Source organism: Cygnus atratus, chromosome Z (genome assembly GCF_013377495.2).
Source record: "Cygnus atratus isolate AKBS03 ecotype Queensland, Australia chromosome Z, CAtr_DNAZoo_HiC_assembly, whole genome shotgun sequence".
Lineage (NCBI taxonomy): Eukaryota > Metazoa > Chordata > Aves > Anseriformes > Anatidae > Cygnus > Cygnus atratus.
The window spans coordinates 73755965-73779877 of NC_066396.1; the positions used below are offsets into that span (position 1 = coordinate 73755965).

At 35.4% G+C, this 23913-nt stretch overlaps 1 protein-coding gene across 1 annotated transcript in view; it reads right to left on the reverse strand.

Annotated features, from left to right (window-relative positions):
• The window catches only part of SHOC1 (shortage in chiasmata 1), a 57451-nt gene that overhangs the window by 4540 nt on the left and 28998 nt on the right, over positions 1 to 23913 (reverse strand). Inside the window, 16 exon segments of the mRNA XM_050716546.1 lie at positions 488 to 637; positions 1948 to 2079; positions 3158 to 3251; positions 4160 to 4281; positions 5300 to 5411; positions 7161 to 7266; positions 7789 to 7967; positions 8492 to 8561; positions 9997 to 10069; positions 12080 to 12277; positions 12995 to 13182; positions 14860 to 14967; positions 16414 to 16590; positions 19371 to 19490; positions 22013 to 22432; positions 23560 to 23802. Of these exon segments, the coding sequence (XP_050572503.1) occupies positions 488 to 637; positions 1948 to 2079; positions 3158 to 3251; positions 4160 to 4281; positions 5300 to 5411; positions 7161 to 7266; positions 7789 to 7967; positions 8492 to 8561; positions 9997 to 10069; positions 12080 to 12277; positions 12995 to 13182; positions 14860 to 14967; positions 16414 to 16590; positions 19371 to 19490; positions 22013 to 22432; positions 23560 to 23802 (2492 nt within the window).

The following is a 23913-nucleotide window of genomic DNA, read 5'->3' on the forward strand; positions in this document are numbered from 1 at the left end:
TTAGCTGACTATAGCCATTCTATAATTCTTCTAGACTTGGCCCAAGTGAAACAGTAGGAATAAACAATTCCAACTGAGGAAGGGAGGAAGGAAGGAAAACTGTCCTGAAACCACTTAATTTGAAAACATTTCTTATTTTAGGGAAACATATAGGTTTTTATGCTCACAGGATACTTGATATGAGGAAGCTTAGAAAGAAAGTGGATTAATTTTTTTCCACTTTATTTTCCAGAGTACTTTTTCAGTTAAGGAATTTTTCCAGTTCTAATAACCTTCACACTAACATGACTCAACAAAATCTGCTGAGAATTTGCAGATGTGACAATTTAGATATAAGTGATACACTAAAGTTGTGAGAGTAATAAAATGCTATTTCATTAATTTTTAAATAAAACCAGCAAATAGGCATGTAGCTTCAGGTTAAAAAAAAAAGGTATTGTAACTGTGAAAATAGACTGAGCTAATACATATATTAATTTTGACTAACCTTTAAAACTTTTTTTGGAACCTCTGGCAGGAGCTCCTGAAGTTGAACAAAACTTGCAAGAAACAGCCTACTCAAAGAAGATCCCTTCTTTAACATAAACTGAGCAACCAGAGGGTTGATACATGGAAAAGTAAGCAGGCATTTCTCCATCTGAAAATGGAAATAATTTTGTCAGATTAATATCTCATAAACTTTTTATTTTTTATTTTTTGTCTTTACAGAATAACATCCCTGTGAATAGGTCATACGGTATATTGTAGAACTAGAGCTCTGAACCAGTGCAATTTTAGATAGGTGTTTCACACCCACTACATGATTTTTATTATTTTTTCTATAGATATAACAGTGTATAACTCTTGTAAAAGAGTAAGTTTTGCACAGGAGATTGATAAAAAGGAAGAACAGTCAAAAGATGTTTCTATAATTAAGATGAAACCACTGAATCATGTAAACTACATTTCAAAACACATTATCAGATTTACTGTTTATTCTGTTTTGAAGACTATTACTTAGGTCAAAATAAAGTGACAAAGATTTTGTTTTCTACAAAAAAGATACATTTGTAAAGAGCAATGAGGCAGGTGCCAAAAGCAGGAATTACTAGGTGGAGGTTGAATGTGACACACAGGGCAGCAAATTGAAAGCTGTAACATTTTAAGAATGTCAGCTTCCAGTTTCTGACATTTGTAAAGCTCTACACTCAACAGATCAGGATCTAATGCCTTTAAGAGAGATGAAATATAATAAATGACTCCTCTCAGTTTTTTTTTTTTATTAAACACTTGAAAGGCTATGTCAATATCTGATTCAAAATGCTTCAGATTTTTTCAAAAGCTAAGAAGTATCTTGAGTTCAAAGCTTCCATATAAAATGGCTAAATCTATTTAGCCAAACTAATTAATTTGAAAACCTTAATATACATGTTAAAGAACATCAGTATTTAAATGTGATTAATGGACATGGTCCAGCATTTACTGTATAAATATTTAAATCAACTACTGCACAATAAATTAAGTACATTTCTACTATCTTGTGCTAAAGCAAGTCTGAAGCAACTTCACTGACGTCAGTAAAGGACAGCATTGATGAATATGGCTTCCTGTCCAAGCGAGCCCCTGTATCATCATCTTTTACAGTTTGGATAGTTTTTCAAATTTAGTGCCTAGAGCTGTAGAGCTGTACACATTAATCTACAGATGTGGAAGGTAAACATCTCCAATGGTTAATTACGAAGGCACAGGGAAAGTCCAAGTTTCCCCGTAATTGTGCTGACAAGGATGACTGAAACATTACATACATAAAAAAATAGTGTGTCTATCCATCTATCTACAATGCATATACATAACATAAAATGCTTATTTTAATAATGTATTTTAACAAAACAACACAAAAATTCCACCTAGAAATTAATCTGGAAAACAGGAAGAAAACAGTGTAATTTAACAGAAAGATAAGCAAACCTCAGAAGGCAAAACAGAAAGCCAGGATTTGTCCAACCACTCAAGAGGACTGATACTAGATGCCATTAAAACGTTGTCAGCAATCAGACGAATTAACAGTGCTGCCTCTTCAATCCCTGGCGTAAGAAATACCTAGAAGTGATACATAATATTTTTGGTTAAAACTTGTACTGAGAAACTCCAAATGTCTTAATTGATGACAACAGTTAGCAAATGTGAAAGTTTAAAGGTGACCCTCAGCACAATAGCTCGTATTGTAATTTAATGTGGAGTAATGAAACCTGATCCATGCTCATCATATAGTGGAAGTTCAACCTCTGACCACAAACCTGGTTCCAAACTACACTTAGAAATCCTATGTAAGTGAGATTTAGTTACTTCTATAGGTCTCTATTACTTCTTTAGTTACTTCTATAAGTATATTATACGTTATTACATTTATGGGTACAAGTTCCTAATAAAACAGGTAATTTTGAGATGCTTAAAATAGTTTAAGAAGATAGGGGTATACAACCTTTTGAAGGTGTACATAATTTTCAAATGAACTGTATTCTGTATTACTGTACATGAATTGAAAGAAGTTTTGTCTTCCCTTGAACTTTCATTTAACCAGATAACTTTGAAACTAACATTAATATGCAAACACGTTCTAAAAAATTATCAAAGACGATGTTACTTCATGCAAAAGAATCAGGTTACAGACAACAACTTGGTATGACATGAAACTTCTGCCACATTTTTAAAAAATGTGAATTATTCCAGATACCTTTTCTCTATGGATCAAAAAATGAAGTAATTGATATTGTCACATAATAGAAAAAAGAGGCAAGAAAGCTAACACAGCAGTATAAATGAAAGCTTTCTTTTCTACTACGTTAATAAAAACATTAATCTGAAACTTCAAATTAAGGCATAAACAGGACTAATAAACATTCTCAATATTCATAAAATTAAAGTTACAACTTTACTTCTTCACTCCTAGCAGTAAAAATACTATCCAGATTCTATTTGAATGTGATTCAGCTTTTACTGGAGTCAATCAGAGTTTTTTTTTCACTGACTTCAGGAGTACTGAATTAAATTCCTCTATATTATTTTCTTAATATTGAATTATTTCATGCTTTTGATGTAGAATGCATATTTTGCTAAACACTTTGGAAATACCACACAGTGAAAATTAAAATAGAAGAGTTGCTACCAAAAAAAATACCTTCACTTCAAAGTCTTCTGACTTCTGTGTTAATTCAATCAGAGTGGCATAAATTATTACCAGGTTAAGCAGAGTATCTCCCCTGAGACTGTACCTGTAAAAACAGTTAATTGGACCATTAATATTTAATATGCACATGTAATAGCTGCAAGATATTTGTTTGCTGTGTTAATAAATGTCTCATTTCCTGGAATTCAGAGTACAGTTCCTTGAACATTATTATCTGTGAAAGATAACTAGGACATATTAAGTGACTAAGTACTGAAGGATGCATTGTAAGGAAGAAAATGGAGTCAGCTTACAGAAAAGAAAGCCTGGCCTGAAGCAAAGAACTGAACCAGGGTCAGTCACCAGAGAAAAATCATACAGAGAGGAAAGGTGATGCAAGGAAAATTTACCACGAGCTCAAAGAAAAAGTCTCACAATAGTTAAAGAAGGACTGCTTACAAACTACATTGATAAAAGTAGCGCTTCCAGAGCAAAAAAACTACTGATGGATTGGAAGTACACCTGAAGAATGTCTCCCTGTTGGAAGTGATGTACTTGTAGGTATTAATTTACTTCAAACACTTAAAAGGAATAGTTCCAGTAGTCAAATATCCTTAATCCTGTGAAATTTTTGGACCTATTGATTTTAAATGTTTATTAAAATAAGGCTTCATGTTAGCATTACCTGCATCAAAATCTCTTATTTTATTACAAACATTTCTTCAATTTCTTTACCTCTTGTGTAGGACTAAAATCAACATATGAAGAACCATCTTTGCTGACTTTTTTAGGGCCTCTACTGAGCTTTTTACTGGAGAGCATGACAACACTGTAACAAAGCAACTAAAGCACATTAGAAATACAAACTTACAATATGCATATTCTCCTAAGAGAAGGGTGTCCCCACAGACGAATTCAAAAACAAAGGTTGTTAGCTTGTTCTAGTATTCACCTTTCTTTAATGACAACTTTCTTTTAAAGATACCAAGATAGCAAAATAATGTATTAACTTACTCTAAACTCAGTCTTTCTCTGGAATAGAAAACAACCCAGCAGCATGTATATTGGAGTGATAACGCCGTCAGCTTCAGTATTACATTGTCACAGGATTTCTCGTAATTTAATTCATCCAAATTCTACCATAAAATTAACATAAAAAGTAAAACATAAACAAACATACTACCATGGCTGTCACAAGCTTTTAGTATGCATTGCTATATTATGCAGAAGTGAAATCAAACATGGTTACAGGTAAATAATATAAGTATCAATGACATATCTGTCAGTCAAAAAAACTAGGTTATATTCCCAACTTTTATTTTGTGTTTGAAAAGCTGATTCACTGCTTCATGCCTTATTTCCCTCCTGTAAAAAGGAGACACTACTACTAATTTTTTAGGGTGTTCTAAGATTTTTGGGAGTTTTAACAAAGCTGCAAATACAAAACTTGCAAAATACTGTCGTAAACCACTGAGATACTTACATGACCTATATAAATCATATTATGCCTGCACTTAATTTATATGGTACAGCATTGCTAGTTACAGAAGCATTTGCAGTAGTAGCATGTAGGAATGTCTATCTGTATTGTGCTTGGAGTCCATTTTGATTATTTTATTCTTTATCACTAACAGTTCTTCTACCTGTAAAGTCACCTGTCTTTCTACGTAATAGAATTGATGTACTATGCTGTCATCTAAACTATTTCTTTTTATAAAAAGTAGAGCAAATTATTCTTTAGACTAATTCAGATAACTATTCAAAATGGGAGAAATTAACATGCAATGTAGTAGGAGGATAAAGTCACACAGATATATTTAATTGGTTGTTACAATATTCCTGTATACAACCTTATTATGAACTATGTATCTTTTAACCCTATCTAGTACAATCCAATCTGAGGTGTAGTGTGACACTTCTGTGGAAAAAAAAAATAAAGAAAAAAAGTAGGTACAGACGGGAACATTTTAAACCAGTCAGACTGGCGCACACAGAATTTTGGAGTTAATGAAATTGGAAGTAACTTGTGTCATGAGACAATGCATGGATTTGATATGATTAAGAGGAACAAAGTATATTTGAGAAAGGTGCAGACATGGCCTAGAAGCAATATAGCACATTAAAGAATTTGGACGTACTAGTTTCCTTTTGTACCTGCAAAAAGATAGCAGTGCATTCATCTATTGTCAACACAACGTATCGATCTGTGTCTCCAAATAGCCTTAAGGAGTGACTGCAGCTTCTTTCAACAAAGGTAATGCTGTAACTGATTAAGTCAAAATCTGTTGTTAAATCTTGGTTAAGTAAAATAATGAGATTTTCTTAAAGGAAACATAAATTTATTAATACAATTTTTTATAATTATGTGGGGTTTTTTTACATACCATGACCTTTTTGATATGCTCAAGTTAACTTTGAGACACATTCAAAGAATAAACATCAACGTAGCAGTGACATATTGAAATACTACTAGATTAATTCAATTGCATTGTTAACTGCACGGAATACGACCTTGATACAAAGACCTTGAATTTGTCAAGAACTATATAATACAGAAACTAAGATAAAAAAACAAGCAAATATACTTACATTGAAGTTTCTGGAATAACAATTAAAATCTCCTTATCTTCTTTTGGAGTAATTAAGTGTATATTGCTTTTCTTTTCTTTCTTCCACAATTGTGCAGCACAGGGAAAGCAAACTAAGTGAAAGATCCCTGACTGCCATTTGAATTATCCTATTTTTTTCTAAGTGAAAGAGAACTGCCAGCAGCACAGCATCCTTTCATCAGCTGTGCTAGGAGAGACTCACTGAATTAGTATCACATGCTTAGAGCCTTAGAAGAGTCTTGGCTGACTAAGGGAGAAGTTGAGAACAATAGCCACACTACTTGGTCTCATCCCTGGGAAACACAAGGGACCTAAACCTGAATCTGCCAGCAGTTAAGTCTCCTAGAGACTTACATGGACAGTGTATTCAGTCACGAACAACAACAAAAGAAGTGACCTGTAAGCATCTCTGAAACTACATAGATCTTTGTTTAATTCTGTTTAATTACTTCACTGGTGCCAAGAAGATCTAGTGGGGAAATACTGAATAGCAGCTCTTACTATTTAGCTTATGGTCAGGCTGAACAGTGAATTTGAATAGGTCAGTGTATGTCAAAAAGCGTATGTCAAATTGAATATTCAAATTTTAAATATCAAATATTTTATTTTATTATTCTTTGCTTGTTGAACTGCAATTAGAGCTCTAAAATGCCTTCACAGCTGACTCTAGGATCCAAACTGGCAAGACTCTTCAGCAGCAAGGTGAAATCAACTATCTGTATTTCTGGCACTTGGTTTAAGAGTTGACAGTGCTATGTTTCTTATTTCTTTCTTCCCTTTTTTTTTTTTTTTTTCCCCTCGTGATAGAAGATACTTTTAATAGGTACTTATTATGAGAAAAAACAAAACGCAAGAAAATTATGTCCAAGAGAACAATGCATGCAAATTTTTGCACAGGTTGAAGTTACTCAAGATTTAGTGGATATTCAGTCTTAATTTTTACAAATACTTTTTTAAAACTTAGCTTGTTCCAAAAACTGTGATACATCAGAAAGTGAACGTTTTACTTTTTTTATAGCTCTGGTACTTAGCCCCCTGCAAAATCCCAATGCAGTTTTTATGAAGAATTAAATACAAACTCTTTAAAGCACAAAGAAGTAGAGAAGCAAAAAACGTTTTGGGATAACAGTGTGACTTTCAGGGAAAAGTAGACAACTTAAAAAGTTGTTTTGATCAAAAGTTCCAGCTCATCATTAAAATTAACAAATCAGCCAATTTTGCTCTGGTTGACGTCTGTGTGAATATATAGAATTAAGGCATGGGCTTCAGCAGAAAAGTTACCTTTTTGTCTCTTGCAGTGCTAATTCACTAACTGCAGTAGTATATGCTTTATAACTACGTAGATTATATATATCCTGGAAAACTGAAAATAATTAGTCATTAGTAAATAAGTCATTTTCACTCACTTGGATTCCAACAGCTGAAGAAAATCAGGCATATTAAGAAGACCTTCAGTTGTGAGAAACACATAGGGAATCTGTACTTCCAGAAGAAAGGAACCACAGTGATTTCCTGAAACAGTTTGCATACATAAGAAAATAGTTTCATAACTAAAAAAAAAAGTTTCAGTATTTATATGGATGTATCTTTTAAAAATGCTGCTTTTATTAATCTCCATTAAAATACTTCCATTATGTGCTTTTTCTTCTTTCTCCAAAATTAAACTCTTCTGAATCCCTTTCAAATTAAGCTGTAGCTTATATTCTTTTAGATCTACAGCAACATTCCCTTAGGATGAGGAAGGGTGGATACAGCTTGTATCAACAGTAAACAACTTGTAAACTTGGCAGAAGTCTTTTGTAAGAGATCAACATTTACTACCACATCCTGATCAAAACTAAGCTCACATCCTAAGACAAACACCTTCCTAACCTTCTGTACAGATAAACCAGCACTATTTGCTTAGCTTTACTCTTCATAACTCACGACTCATTCTCTTCCACAAACACCCGAATGCAGTATTTCTGAGAACTGAAAATGCTTTCCTTTAATATGCCAGCCCAATTGTTTATTATAAGTCCGGAGAGCGCTTACCCATTTGTCTTGTTTCAGGGAGGGTGGTTTTAAAAGTCATGTAAGTAATATTTAGATTTTCACACCGATTTTTCCAGCAAGAATTTTCAGAATAATCATATTCTATCACCAATGAGAAGTGAGTCCAAGGGAAGTCAGCTCCAATTTGCTGATTTTGTACAATAACACAGGAGTATCTACTGAGGCTTAAGAAAACACAACAATGACAAATATTAAAAATTCGTTCAGGTAGAACTACAGTCAGAACAAAATAAACACATTTTTACTTTGAAGAATTATGGTTGGTTAAAGTTTGTTACAAAAAGATCTTACCCCTCCTGAATTTAAAAACTGTAATTTTTCACAAATTCATTTTAAAATTAAAAGCTACACCCCCCTCCAATTACTTGCCTAAATTATTTATATTTTCCAACTTCATAATTTGTCATATTTGAACATTATGCTTTTTTTTTTTCCACCCACTGAAGAGATTTTCCTAAAACACTTGTTAGCAATTGCAGGGGAAATTCCTCTGAGTCTTACAACTAAGCATTTTACTAGAGTTTTGGCAAACTTCTCTCCTCTCAGAATGAAGCTGTAGATCCATATTCTGAAATTTTTACCCTGACAGGATACTTCCGTAAAAACAAACAAAAGTTTCACTAAAGCTAGTCCTAAGTAGGGAGTTCAGGCTACGCTCTTAAACATCCAGAATTTAACTTACTTGCTTACGACATCTTTACGACCTAGGAAGGTTCCTTTTTTCTCATAATTCAAATCGATAGCTTTTAAACCTGCACAGAAAGAGTTAAAGCCTTAATCAAATAAATGAGCTTCTGCTGGTATGCACAGCAGTAAGCAAAGCAGTAAAGTGGAACAACACAGGCTATTAACATTTTTGTATTACATTGTCTGTCTTCATTAAGTCCTACATAATTTCAGTTTGTATTGCAGTGGTAAATATAATGATTTGGAGACTTCCATTTTTGAACTGAAGGCAGAAGTAATGTGAACTAGATTCTGTCTCATAACTGAAGTATTATTTCTGCTTACTTTCAGATGAAAAATTAAGAGCTAGTATAAAAGGCAACGTTTTTTGTCCATTTAGCTTTTAGATTCCTTTACGCATTCTGTATGCTTCAAATCTTGCAGATATGACTGGAAGATGTAGCTAAAAATGGATATTTGTATAACATAAATGCTTCTCTTGAAAAGTCTACCTAGCTGGATTGACTTGTGTTTGCAACCAAGCTTTAACATGTTAAAACAAATCAAATACTTTCCATTAAATATCATTATAATTAGTAAAAGCATCGTGAACATGCCTCCTCCCTTTCAAAACATTATAAAAGATAGGGTTTCTTCTTTTAAGAGCACAGGAAACTTAACTTTATTTTGAAAGGCAAAAGAACAATACGATACATGACACTTGATAAGGTTCAAGCAAGGAGGAATTACAAAAGTGAGTTTTAAAAAGCAATATGAAAGGAATCAGTGGCTTGCACTAAACATAAGTACAGGCTCAAATAACAATCTTCCTGAAACAGATTTGTTTTACCAGTTGAATCTCTGATGTTGAAAGAGCTTGTACAAAAATTACTCATGGGTAAAATAATGACAGTGCTACTTATATCAGGGGGGCTTGGAAATAGAAAACAAATACTTTTTTCTTGACTGCAATAGTTTGCTACAGCTTATGCCTATATATTTAACAAATTAATAAACAAGGCAGCAAAAAGGTGGTGAAAGGGAATCACCTAAATACTCATTTGAAGTTTTACTTTAGGGAACTTAGCTAAGACTTGTAAATTGTCCTTAAACTACTCTTAAGAGACATGCAAGGAAGAAAACTTCTGACCCTCGATCAGATAAAAACAGAGACAATTTGACTGAGACAATTGATACAATTATTATTAGGCAATGGGGTGCCCACATGTCCTTTGTGTTCTGTTAAATAAATCTTTGACTTGACAGAGGAGCTCTCATTCTCTTGCAACAAAAAACATCACAAGACGACTCTTAATCAGGGGAAAATACAGTGACAAGAAAGAAAAAAATGGTTTACAGAAGAGTTTGGAAACAGCAAACAGTGAGAAAAGTATATAGAAAGGTCCCTGATGAGGAGAAAAAAGGAGACACATGGAAAAAAAGAAGGCACAAAAAAAGAAAAGTAATTAAGCACAGAGCAACAGCCTTTTTTCTTTCAAAAATAAATTATGAACTATTTACCTTCTACTCTAGATAAAGTGTGAATGAGAGCAGCTTTTTCTCTCTCAGAGTCCATTCTTGTTATGATTAGTATCTGGAAGAAGACAAATAAAAGTAGTTCTGGTACTGTAAAAATGTGCTTTCTGCCTACATACATCTTCCTTTCTCCTTTGCACAAAACCCACGAGATTGACTAGGCAGGTGAAACAGATGGAAACCTCAGAATTTTCCAGAATGACGAGCGTACATGCATATTATTACAAGAGTTGGAGAAATTATACTACAGAAGACCATAATTCAGTTTTACGAACAAAGCTCTTCTAGTAGAAATCTCAACCATGAACTTGTAATTCAAAGTAGAAATGCTATTTAAAGATATTATCTAAAGACATTATGCCACAATATTACTGTTGCACGAGACAGATTATTACTGTCACATTAGATGACGACATACTGTCACATCTTATGGACTTAAACTGAAGATATTTAGAATTCAGCCTGCAAGGTGGTGATGTACTGGGAAGCACTGGATGTACTGCTGAACTAGTTAGAAAGATTTTTCAGACTGAAAACAGAGTGTATTGAAGTCTTCCTGCCAAAGATACCTTATGTGTGAGACTCATTAAATACTGCTGAGGATGAAAACACTGGTAAGGATTACAATCTACCAAACTGCCATATTTTTTTAAAAATCACTACTGGAAAAGGTGCTTTACTTTGTCCACTATTTCAAATGATACAGACTGTACCTGTGTTACACAATCAAAGTATTTAAAGAACATGTACACACATATGAGACTTTGAGCTTCAGGTAGCATCATCTCTGAATGAGAATGTCATTTTATAGGCACTTTTCATGGTATACACAAGATAAGACTTCTAAGAAGACACATGGCACATCTGACTCTAAGGCCTAAAGGCAAAAGGTAATTACATACGTAAATGTTGACACTGTGATAGATCTTGTCAGAAAAGATATCAGTCTGCCTGACAAGCTTTAAGTAGACATCTGTTTCCACATGTTGGTGCAGTCACCTGACAACACACTGGCTCGTTTTGAAGCAGTTTTGGACAGCTACATTTTAAAATGATGGCCTGTTTTTTTTTTTTTTTTTTTTCCTACACCACCCAATAACATTACATCTTGTTGTGAGCTAGATGACATTGTTAGTGATATCCTATATAGTCACGAAACAAAATGAAACAAAAAGATCAGAAGCTCATTTCAAATTAGTTTCTTCTATTTTGTTAGCAACTTCTTGCTTACAAAGAAAATTTTGTATTATAATCCTGTATCAATAATAATTTTCTTTAATAAAAGAATAACCAATTATCATATTTCACATCGTATTAACTGATGCTGATGTCATGTGACAGAGGAGGAAATGGCTTATGTAATAGAGCTTTCATTTCTCATTAAAGCTGCAATACTCCTCCTATTCTGTTTGATTGACACTGAATGTCAGTGAATAATGTATGCATTAATGTATGCATCTTATAATTGTGAATAAAATCATATATACTCTTAAATTTCACAGGTACATATGCACAACCTCAAGTTGAAGTCAAGCAAGCAAGTCAACACTTGGGAGAGTTATATTTAAAAATCACATCTAGTGGAGTTCAGAAGAAAGTCAAAATCGTCACTGAGCTGACACTAGGATGAAAAAGTTGTGGAACGTCTCCTAGTACAGCGTAATCCTACTACCAGAAAGCAAAATGCGTTACTATTACGAACAAGGAAATGATGCTGAAATCACCTTAGAGGGAATACTGAAAGACAGGCATGGAGACAATCAGTGACGTTTTGGTTGTTTCATTTCCACTTTACATTCCATTACAACAGCTTATTGCACACCCCTTTGGAATGCACCTGTGTGAGGGGCAATCCCAATGACAAAAACAGGTGGGGAGATGAATGGATGAGGGCAGCCCTGCGGAGAAGGACTTGGTGGTGCTGGTGGATGAAAAACTGGGCACAAGCCAGCAGTGCAGGCTTGCAGCTCAGAAAGGCAGTTGTGTCCTGGGCTACATTAAAAGAAGCATGGCCAGCAGGGAGAGGGAGGGGATTGTCCCCTTCTGCTCTGCCCTTGTGAGACCCCACATAGAGTACCACATTCAGCTCTGGGGCCCCCAGCACAAGAAGGATGTGGGTTTGTTTGAGAGGGTCCAGAGGAGGGCCACGAAGACAATCAGAGGGCTGGAGCACCTCTCCTGTTAAGAAAGGCGGAGAGATCCGATGTTGTTTCAGCCTGGAGAAGAGAAAGTTCTCTTAAGCCACCTTATTGTGGCCTTCCAGTACCTAAAGAGGACCGACAGGAAAGACAGGGAGGGACTCTTTGTCAGGGAGTGGAGTGATAGGACAAGGAGTCATGGTTTCAAACTAAAAGAGAGTATACCCTGCATGGTATCACCCAAAATATTCACATTTAGAAAAAAAAAATCTCTGGATAACTTGAACTTTTTCCACAACTCCATCCTCAATGCAATAACTGTGCCCTATAAATATTTGGGCCATGTAAATACAATCCCAGGAGATTGGCCTGATACAGGGGTCAAGCAGAGGCGGTGGATAACAATATCCATACACTGCAGGGTATCTGTGCTCTGAACATCACCGTACAAGTACCCCATTCTTACTTGTGATGTGACTGTCTGCAACAAAAGACTGGAGCTGTCAAAAAGTTATAACGCAATTTTCAGTAAGTGATGTAATACATGTATTTACCAGAGGAACAAAACCACCTGCAATAAACTGAAGCCCATCCAATATGAAAACTTCCATGCATGTTATTTCACTCTTGCAGCAAGGGGAGATCTGGTGAAACACAACTCTGCACTGCTTCTGACAGAGGTCTTAAACTTTATGTTATCCTTACTTAGCAGATACTGTGAATTGCAAAGGTGATATGTACAAGACTTCCTTCCATAAACCCACTCTCATTGAAAGATGGTTTTATAACAGTTCATATATTTTAATCAGTTTCATTTGTGTAGAGAGGTCGTCTACATTGCTAACCTTAGCACTGCGTTCCTCTCGGTAACTTTGCATCCAATTTAACATTTGACGCTGAAGTTCTGTTATTTTGGGACTGATTTCATGCTTTTTCTGGCTGCTGTACTGTACAACCTTCAGCTGCCTCCAGATATTATCCAAACAGGATTCTACGATGTTTTTGTAGATATCCTTTGCTTTAGACAAATATCCTAAACCAAGAAGGAATGTAATTGAAATGAAAGAGACAAAAGATATTTGCCAAGGTTTGCATTTAATCTACACATATGTTTAAAATATGATGGTACCTTGCACAAAAACGCTGAAAGTTTAATGGCTGACCAATATGGAAGAATACTATTCTGACTAATCGGGTATGTAAGTGCCCTTTATAGATCTGCTACACATCCCATAATGTCTTCTGTATGATTTCAGCTAAAGAACACAGCATTCTATAGCTGCAAATACCAGAACTGTCCCATTACATTTAATTAGTCTGTATGGTTTATACTAAAAAACTCCCACTCTCTAAAGCTTTACTTCTCCCACGTTTTCATCACTCTGTTTGTATTATCACAATTACTTCTCATCCCTGAATGATGCCCTTTGCATATAAATCGTGAACAACACCAGGCTTATTCGAAAATGCATAAAGAAAAAATAGATCTAAGAAACCTATGTGATGAATCAGACATCACAGCACCAGATCACAACAGTACTGAGAACCACAGGGCCTATTTAGTACGTCTCAATTTTCTAATATCTTTTTTACTTGCGCAGTTTCCTGTGGCAGGTGTTACTGGGCTCTGGATGGTCAGGTACTGTGTAATTCTGAAATGCCATGTATGAGTGCTTCTGCTACAACTCAAGAAAGGGGGAAAAACTTCTCCTCCTGTTTCCCTCCTCCTCCTCCTTTTGATTGTAATAAACACAGAAAATAACTTAGAACTCATGTATTCATTCTGTATTTTCTTCCCGCTTTTTTAGGGCTAAGAAGTACGTAAGCAAATACAAAATCATTTCTTTTCCCAGCAGCTCAATTTATGGCTGATGTTTTCATTTTAAGTCGATTTTAAGGAAAACCCACCGTTAATGGATAATTCTGAGTAACTGAAGTTAGAAACTCTGAACTGTTTATCTCCTTCAATAAACAGGGAGGCTGACATTAGGGCATTCAAAAGGCCAGTTATGAATCTACCCTGACAGATCTTTCTGAAAATTCACAATACACAGCTATGGGAACTTGAAAAGCATAATATTATGACTTCAGACATAAAATTAGGTTACTAAGAATTTTCATATTCCAAATTGAAATAGCATAATAGCAGAAAAGCACAAAAAGCAGCCTGAGTCCAGTGCTCAGAATTGGACTGTAACTTCAAGCTTCCTGCTTTGTTATATGCTTGTTAGATAGGATTTAAGATTTTGCTTAAAATGCACCTGGTTTGAAGTACCTCATTTTCCATGAGCCTAAGAATATTTCTAAATGGAAATCATTCCACCTTCTCAGAAGGTGGATTGTAAACAACAAAGGATCTGTCATTTTTGCATGTTCCTCAGTTTCCACACAGAGATTCCAAAGAAAAATTGTCATTCTGAGAGACCAGTAAACACATTATGTATGTGGAAATTCATACAAAAGTTTCTTAGGCAAATCCATGTAATAACATAAGCAGTGCATACATACCACCAAAGTCCAATCTGTTGTGAATTCATACCTCATGATGGAACAGAAATAAGGAAGCAAAGGGAGACGAAAATTACATCGAAGCTATGGTAGAGGTTTACTGATGATGAACTTGCACAACTTACAGACATGAAGAAAGGACTGCAGAATACATGCAGAACATAGGGATTCTGGGTATCATGGTTCACTATTTAAAACAAACCTAGTGCTGTGTCCAAGCCACATGTTAACAGAAGGTCTCGAACTGTCACCAAGAGATGCACCAGAGCAGCGTGTCTGAACAGCGTGATCTCTTTCTCATCTACTTTACCTTTACAAATAGAAGACATAGGTGTGGTCTATACAACATTTCAGAAATCACACTATATGTATGAAAATAATTTAAAAGATCTCAGTATCTCAGAATTTTCATTAAAAACAATTGAACTGACATAACCTTGAAAGGCTAATAATGGTGATTGAAATAGATATGACACAGCATAATTTTTCCCATGACATCTGATCAAAAGCAAGTGGCACACAGGGAAGCTGTAATTTTTGAAAGCTGTGCAGGAGGCTGGAGGAGGGTATAACAGTTCCCCCAGGTCTGCCATCAAATTCACACTGCCTTGCTGATTTTATTAAGGCAATCTTCAAACGCACACAGAAACTAATAAATTCCCTATCTTTTGTTCCTTCATACAAGCACAGGTATTGATGTTACTATTTCCTCATCTGACTAGTCAAATTACTAAAATTTTCAATACAACTATAACTCCATCTAACTCATTTTCCAAACATTTTGGAACTTTTTCCAAGAAATCAAAATGACAGATTATCCATTAATCAATAAACAATTTTAAATCAGTGATAACCTCAAATTGAGCATTTCATAGAACCCTTTCAACAAATCCTAGACTATAAAAGTCACATTCTTTATGAGAAATTATTATCACCCTGCAAGTCATCACATATATCATCAGAAAAGTTCCCACTGACTTCCAGTAAAGATCCATTTAGAGTCTAAACTCCTGATATTACCTTATCCACATCTAATTAACCTTTCCTGATAAGAATCCTTAAAAAATGGTTATGGTTTGGAGGACATCTTCTTCAACCCACAGACTAAATCAAACGATTTATGGGATACATATTCTGTATTCTATACCCACTTTGAATAAATTTTCAAGGACCTGACTGAACAGGGAGGAATTAATAGTCTAAAAGAAGGAATGCATTTTTGAGAATTGCACACAGGAAGCAGTGTAGTTCATTATCTTAAGAAAGGAAAGATGTGAGTGTTGCAGAGTAAGTGGACTAATGAATGAAAAGCAGACTTAAAGATACTAAAAAAAAGGTTGAGGGAAATAATTAGCTAGTTCTGTGTACTAGGGTCAACATAGCTTTTAGTTTCAAATACACAAGTTAAATGCCTAGGAAGGAAAAAGAAAACTTATGAACACATATTTTAAAATGAAATTCAATTAAAATACTTCTTGTATTACAATATTTATGTTAATAAATGTGATGATGAAAAACTATGAGATACTTTTTGTAAACTATGATATTATATATCATGTAAACTAAGATGTAAAACATCTAAACTTATGTAAACTAAGATATTTTGTAAATAAACAAGGAAATCAACTACAGTAACCATATGAGATAAACTGCTGAAAGTTTTATCATTAATTTATCAAACACCTTGAACTGTGTGTCATCAGTTATACCCATATTAGTATTGCAGATGAAAAACATTGACTTTTTGAAGACATACCTTCTTTAAAATGATCACATATCACTTTCTCCTGCTGCTTTAAGAAAAACCTTGTATGGTCAAATTTTATGCTGTCAAAGCTCCAACTTACAGAAGCAAGAACACCTAGATGTGCCAAATCTTTTAAAATAGGGGTGGCTGCTCCTTCCAACAGACAGTATGCCTGGTATTGGCTTTCTGGATAACACAATAAAGAAAACAGTAATAAAGCTTGGTTTCATATACTGGACAAGAATATTCAGGAGACCTAGTAAAGCACAAAGAACACTGTCTTCTCCATGAAAGCTGTAACATTAACAGAAAAGCAAATGCTCAGCATGGTGCTGTGCATATCTGCTGGGTCACAGAGTTAAGTTGCTCCTCCCAGCAGGAGGAATAATAACTGTATTATTCCATCCGCTTTGCAAAGTGATCAAACTCCATGATGGATAGTTAGGAATTTTGCGACTCCACTGCTATTGCTCCATTGTTTAGCTACCTTCTTCCACTCAGCAGTCTGAACTTAGACTTAGTCCATGTATATCCATTTGTTACTATAACTGCAACTTAAACAGACCTTCTCCTTTCTTGGCATTTAACTTCAGATGTCTTTGTCTAGCAAACCTAAACAAGTCAATCTCTCAGTGCCTTCATAATTTCATGGGTTCTCTGTGGCTACGCTATAATTCCCTCTAAATTACAACCAAGTTCTTTGCTATTAGAATCAAGGATGAGCTGCTAAATGCTCAATGCGTCAAAAGGTCGATCTTTTCCATGGGGAAGAAGTTGAAATTCTTTACTATCCATTTTTAACATGTTCATCATTACAGTTGAGTTTACCTTGTCAACAAGATGAGATTTCTATGAGTCTTCAATTTCAAGGATTTATTATTATTTTTCAAAAACATTTTCAACTGACCTATATGAATAATCTGATTTGACTAGCAGTTGGCTTAAGTTTATCTGGACAGTTCATTATCTCCCAACAGTTAACAACCCCATATTTTTAAGCATTCTAGAAGAATGGTATATTATTATGACCAGTTCTTCATCCTGTATGGATATAGGTCAGATACTTTGGTATTTTGGATGCACATTGTTTGATTTAATTCAGACATTCCTGCAGTTATGTATCATTTTCTTTTTAAAGCATATTTCTAGTCACATCTCATCACTGTTCCACTGTTTAGAAAAACATTCGTGTGAATTTTTCTAATCTATGTTTTGACTATAGCTTGTTTTTGAGAAAGATTCCTTTCCTTCGTGTGCAAGGCCACCATAGAATGGCTTGGGTTTGGAAGGGACCTTTAGAGATCACCTTGTCCAGGCCCCCTGCCATGGGCAGGGACACCTCCCACTAGACCAGGTTGCCCAGAGCCCCATCCAGCCCGGCCTTGAACATCTCCAGGGATGGGGCAGCCATAGCTCCTCTGGGCAGCCTGTGCCAGGGCCTCACCACCCTCTGAGTGAAGAACTTCTTCCATATATCTAATCTAAATCTCCCCTCTTTTAGATTAAGACCATTCCCCCTTGTCCTACCACTACACTCCCTGACAAAAAGTCCCTCCCCAGCTTTCATGCAGGCCCCCTTTAGGTACTGGAAGGCCGCTGTAAGGTCTCCCTGGAATCTTTTGTTCTCCAGGCTGAACAACCCCAACTCCCTCAGCCTGTCTTCATAAGAGAGGTGCTCCAGCCCCTTGATCATCCTCGTGGCCCTCCTCTGGAGCCGCTCTAATAGATCTTCATCTTTCTTGTGCAGGGGGCCCCAGAGCAGGATGTGGTGCTCCAAACGGGGTCTCACAAAGGTGGAGTAGAGGGGGACAATCAACTCCCTTGCCCTGCTGGCCACGTTTCTTTTGATGCGGCCCGGGACATGGATGGCCTTCTGGGCTGCAAGCACACATTTCCAGCTCATGTCTTATTTTTCACCCACCAGTATCCCCAAGTCCTTCTCTGCAGGGCTGCTCTCAATCCATGCACCACCTTGCACTTGGCCTTATTGAACCATGGTTTAATACACACTGCATTTCAAGGACTGTAACAAGACGTTCAGTCCAAGGCTGCAAAATGATATATATATTTTTTTAACTGTTGAAGAGATTTTTTTTCTGAGTATATTAAAGAAATCTTGTTCCAAAGTTATATACAAAAAAAAAAAGCATTAAAAATAAGCTTAAAGCTAACACCTGATACTTCATAAACCCATCTCAGATGGGGTTGGGTATGCTTAGGATGTGTTTGCTTTCAGCCTGTAAAATATCTTGGAAAAATATCTTTATCTAAATATATCTATAATCTTAGATATATAAGGGTAAATATCCTTATAATATTTATAAAAATATAATATATCTATATAATCTATATAATATATATACGTATCTATATACACTTCCAGACAAATGGTAGTTCTTTCCCACCATTTCTACTGTATGAAGAAATTGTTCTCAGTGCGTGTTCTTTGATTAGTGTCTTGAAAAGTACAACAGTATGAGTTCACTGAGTAAGGCTCAATAATTTATCAGATAAACCCTAAGCCTATGGTGGATTGCTACTGCGTTAAAGCAGCACAGTTACTTTGTTAGACTGTACTTTTGCTACAGACATCTCCTACAAAAGTATTGCTAATCCATTCTGCCTTCAGTTCTCTCTCACTTACCCTGTCAGAAGAAAAATGCAGATTTGTAGTTTGAGAGTACTGATTAGCATGAAGAAATTTCATGTCAGCTGACTTATATCTGACATAACTCATAACTTGTATGTTTCGGTTTGCGTGAGATTTGCCTAAGTCATACGACAGAATTCCACTGCGTGCTCTCACACCTGTGTCCACATAAATATCCATCTATTCGGAATGCTCTCAGGCACAATCAGGAGATAATAAGCCTAAGAATTTTCAAGTTTGTCTGAGTGGCACTATTCAGTGTGAGATATTATATTGCAATGCTATATAAAATAAAGCATATCCCAAAATACTACACCTGATGCTTGAATTTTGACTGTGCTGCTGCTCTCATTCTCTTCTTTCTCTGCTGTTACAGGCTCACACACAGAACTGTCCTCTTTGTGATCAGGCAAGTGCTGTTCTTTGGGTTGCAGCACTAAATCATCAAACCACAGAAAAGATGTAGATATGAATATCACACGACCATCTCAGTGATGAAGAAAACTTTTTGTAAGTGATTCTACATATAAATAAATTTTCAGATTAAGTAGTGTGTATGACACATACAACTTTTTCTTTTCTCAAACATCTTTTTTCTTTCCACGGACTCGTATACTACGGACAAAGCTTTGAGACAGAGTGAGATGTGGCACTGTCAGCCTGCACTTCCCAAGAAGTCAGGTTCTATCAGGTTCCTTTTCCTTAGGGAAGAAATACAGTGTTGGGAAAAATCAGGAGCTTTTATTATGGTTCTGTAATAATATAATTCTATAGCAAAGCTCGTATAAATTTGTATGGAGAAAAAACATGCATGAGAGCAAAGAAGCTGCTGACCATAAGGAGCTCCAACAACAAAAAATACCTCGGCCTGTGTAGAAAACCTTAGGTAACAGAGTGAGTGTGAGTAGAAAGGGTTAGATAACGTAAGTGACCCAGAAAGAACATGGAAGCTGCAAATGGCAGAAGAAAAACGAAATAAAAACTGCTTATTGAAAACAACTTTTCCCCGTATCTTACAGCAATCTATTGCAAGTTATCATTTTAAAGTCACCTTCCTTTGTTCCTGATAAATACTAATACATGAGCTACATGTACTTCTGCACACAAAACTGCCTTTGACAGCTCTATCTCTTTACTTCTGAAAGGGATTCTGGCTGGATAGGTGTCTCCTAAATATTGCTGATTATTTTTAGTTAAGAATTTCAGTTTCCTCAAAAAGCAAACTGATCATATAGAGATAAAAAGTAAAGATTAAAAAACCTACTTCTCTAGTTAAGTTTAAAAAGTTTTCTGGTTTTGAAAAGCAATACAGGGCTCAAAATTGGATCAATAAATTTATTCTACTACTTTCCTCTTGTGTATTTTCTAACTTAAGTACTATACACAGTGGCATCTTTAATAAATAAGCTAACCAAGAAAACTAAAAGAGAAACAGCCCTACGATCAGTGCTAGCATTTCTTATCTTCAGCTAAATTTAGAATGACCTTTAGTAAGACATTAATCTGCACAGAAAGAGTACAATAATTTACATGTTTTCTATATCAATGTGCTAAGATTATATATTTTAACATGTTCTTGTTTTATCAGACATTACAGATCTACTATACTGTGGTCTACCTGTAAACTTATATGTTTCTTCATGGCATTTAACTTAAACCTCCGCAGGCTTATTGCTCCCTGCTTGAAAGCGTAACATAGACAGTTATCTTTTCAAAACTTTTGCATTTATCTTCTTAGGAGATGTAGTTCTAGTCAGAGTTCACTAGATGGTAGCAGAAGTCTCCTGTTAGATATCCTGCTCTAGAACTCTTAAAGGTGGGATTGTTCCTTTCTGATGACGTGAAAATGGGTTTTTGCACGTCTACCAGAAACAGCTACCGATGAATTTGACCGAGAAATAATTTGCTCCATAAGATTATATAAGCTGGTGGTTAAGTAAATGTACGGATTTGCTTCTATAGGAATTATCGCTTAAAGGTTTTATTTACCAATTATTTTTTTTAAAATGTTGGGACATATAACTGAAACACAGATAAAAGTTGTTGTCAGGACTCCACTATACAGGTCCAAACAATGAAAAATATTCTTTTTTTAATACAGTTTTATAATGAAAAGTGAGCTTGGAAATATGTCACTGTCTCCCAATGTACCTTAAAACAAAACAAGAACAACAACAAAAGAAACTCACAAGGACTTCCTTCTACTTCTTTTCCCTCTCTCCTATATTCCATTCCTGCAATGCTCACCCTTTAGCCTGAGCTTGTCTCATAAGCGCTATTATCAGAGAGAACAGGGCTGTCAATAACTGTCTGTTTTCCCTAACTTCTGATCTGCCTCATTGTTTTCTGGGATTTGCATCAAGGTAACTGGCTCCAACAGCTGTTTTGAGAGCAGAACTTTAACTCTTGTTTATTGTCTAGGCTATGCTAATTCTAATGATTTATCCACAGAGGCCAGGAGATCTGATTCAGGACATACAGACGAAACAGAACCACAGAAGGGCTGCGGTTGGAAGGTACCTCTGGAGGTCACCTGGTCCAACCCCTGCTCAAGCAGGGACATCCAAAGCAGGCTGCCCAGGCCCATGTCCAGGCAGCTTTTGAAGATCTCCAAGGAGGAGACTCCACCACCCCTCTGGGCAACCTCTGCCAGTGCTCCATCACCCACACAGTAAAGAAGTGCTTCCTGGTGTTCAGATCTTCTGGAGTAAGTACCATTTAAAGTTACTTGTCAGAATAGGATTAAAGTCATATATATTTTATTAAAAAACAAGCAAACATAACAAAACCAACCCAAAGATATGTAAAGAATAATAAACTCAATAACCTTAGATGAAAATTTAACTACATTAAAGATCTTAAAAATGTTACCAATGTGAGCTACCAGCATCTACTGTAACTGGTATTAGAAAGCAAAACTAAACCTGGAATAATGGCACAATAAATTGGTTCACATACCTTTTTCAGGACTATCTATGTCATTCTCTTCCTCTCTTTGGGTGACTGTGTGTTTAGATCTCAGCATGATAAAGTTGCTCAGATCAGAATCATCATTGTCCCATTTTGTAGCAGGTGTGAATGATGCAGGCTTCTGAGCCTCGGAAGAGTTGTCTCCTTTAAAAGACACATCTTTAGGGCTGACTGAATCAAGTGATTTGGGTGTCTTCTTTCCTTGGTTTAAGAAATAAATCTTCTCTTCTACCTTACTCTTTTGTACGCTTCTTCCATCAAACTCTTCTACAAAGGCAGTTGAACTGTCAATTTTGACAGAAGATGCAGCATTTATAGGCAGGGTCCCATTAGTTACTTGGTACAACTGATGTCTTTTGGCAGAAAACAGCTCCTGATTCGTCATGGAATTCTTCTCTTCAAGCCATCCTAAGAAATAAGATTTGATTTCTCCACTGTAATACAGAATGTTTTTTTCTTCCTCCTGGTTGATGTAAACTGTTTTGGTTTAATTATAGAGAAAGCATTTTTGTATTTTATCCCTCTGCATTCCCAGATTGTTAGAATCTGATTTTAGGAAATCTGTACTGATTAATCTTTACTCAAAAGGTATAATGCTGAGAAACAGAAGGCCGTGCTACTGTCTTATTAAGTTATCATCATTTGCATGGTGCTTCTTGGTGTTAGATTTCTAAGTGGGACGCAACACATTTGATTAGGAAAAAAGATCAAAAGCTTAACAGATTTCTTTATAAGAGGAAAACAAGAAATAAAGCAGGCAATTACTACCTTCTGAAAGAAGTGCTTCACTAGAACTGTAATTTTTGCATTGCTGCAGCACATCTACGTTAAACACAGTAACTAAATACTTCCCAATATCTAAAAAGAAGTTAAGTGACAACATTTTTTCATGAGTTGTGCCTATTTGTATCACAACATGTCATGTTTCTAGCATTCCTTGGTGTTCTACAACCACACTGACAGCCCTGAAGTCAGGCCACGGTTATATACATAATTCTAAATAACTTTTTGCATTTTCTGTTTGATTCTAAGTATGCATCTAAGTATGCTCTGTTAGAAATTCTAATATTTATCAGCAGCATGTTTGAAGCCATAGTCAGACTAAAAAAAGTTTTCTGAATAACATCACAAAAAAGAATTTTCACTGTAACATACCCTCCCACTGACCTTGTGCAGAAAGGATTATATGTCTGCTTTACCAAAATAATCCAGTCCAAAATTACTATTTCCAAAGAAATTCTCCTGTATTAAACTATTTTATTAAAAAGTACTATTGCTGGTAAAGGCTACTTTTCATTTGCACATTATTAGAAAAAATAACTGTGTAGTTAAAAACTTGTTACTGAGAGTTTGTGCAAGTACATCTATACTATAGTCATTTTTCTGCTTCATAGTGCAAAATATTTTGTTCTTTAGAACAAGAAATCTTCCATTTCCTTCCGTGATGGAGGTATGTAACTGTCCCTGAGTGATTCTCTGTTAAAGTACCTATCTTTGCCTTTTTACCATTTTCTTTTTTTAAGGAAGATACTTACTTTCTAGTTGATATGATTTAAATTGTGTGAATGTTTCTACTTCTGTAGGAAGTAAACTGTTTGTATTACTGGAATCCATATTTAATTGCTCCAACGTATCAACACAGGCTGGACTTAATCCCATATGAATCCACCAGTCCTCCTCTAGTGAGATAAGCATCGGTGCTTCTATATCAATTGATAGCACTTTCTTCAGTTCCGCGAGCGAATGATGCTGATATGCAAGTTTAAAGGTCTGATGCTCTACAAAAGCAGAAATCAACAAGTAATATTAATAATCTAGAAACATGAAAACAGAATGTCACTTCGGAAAAGAAAAATCCCAGGAACTCATGACCTACTACACATACCCCT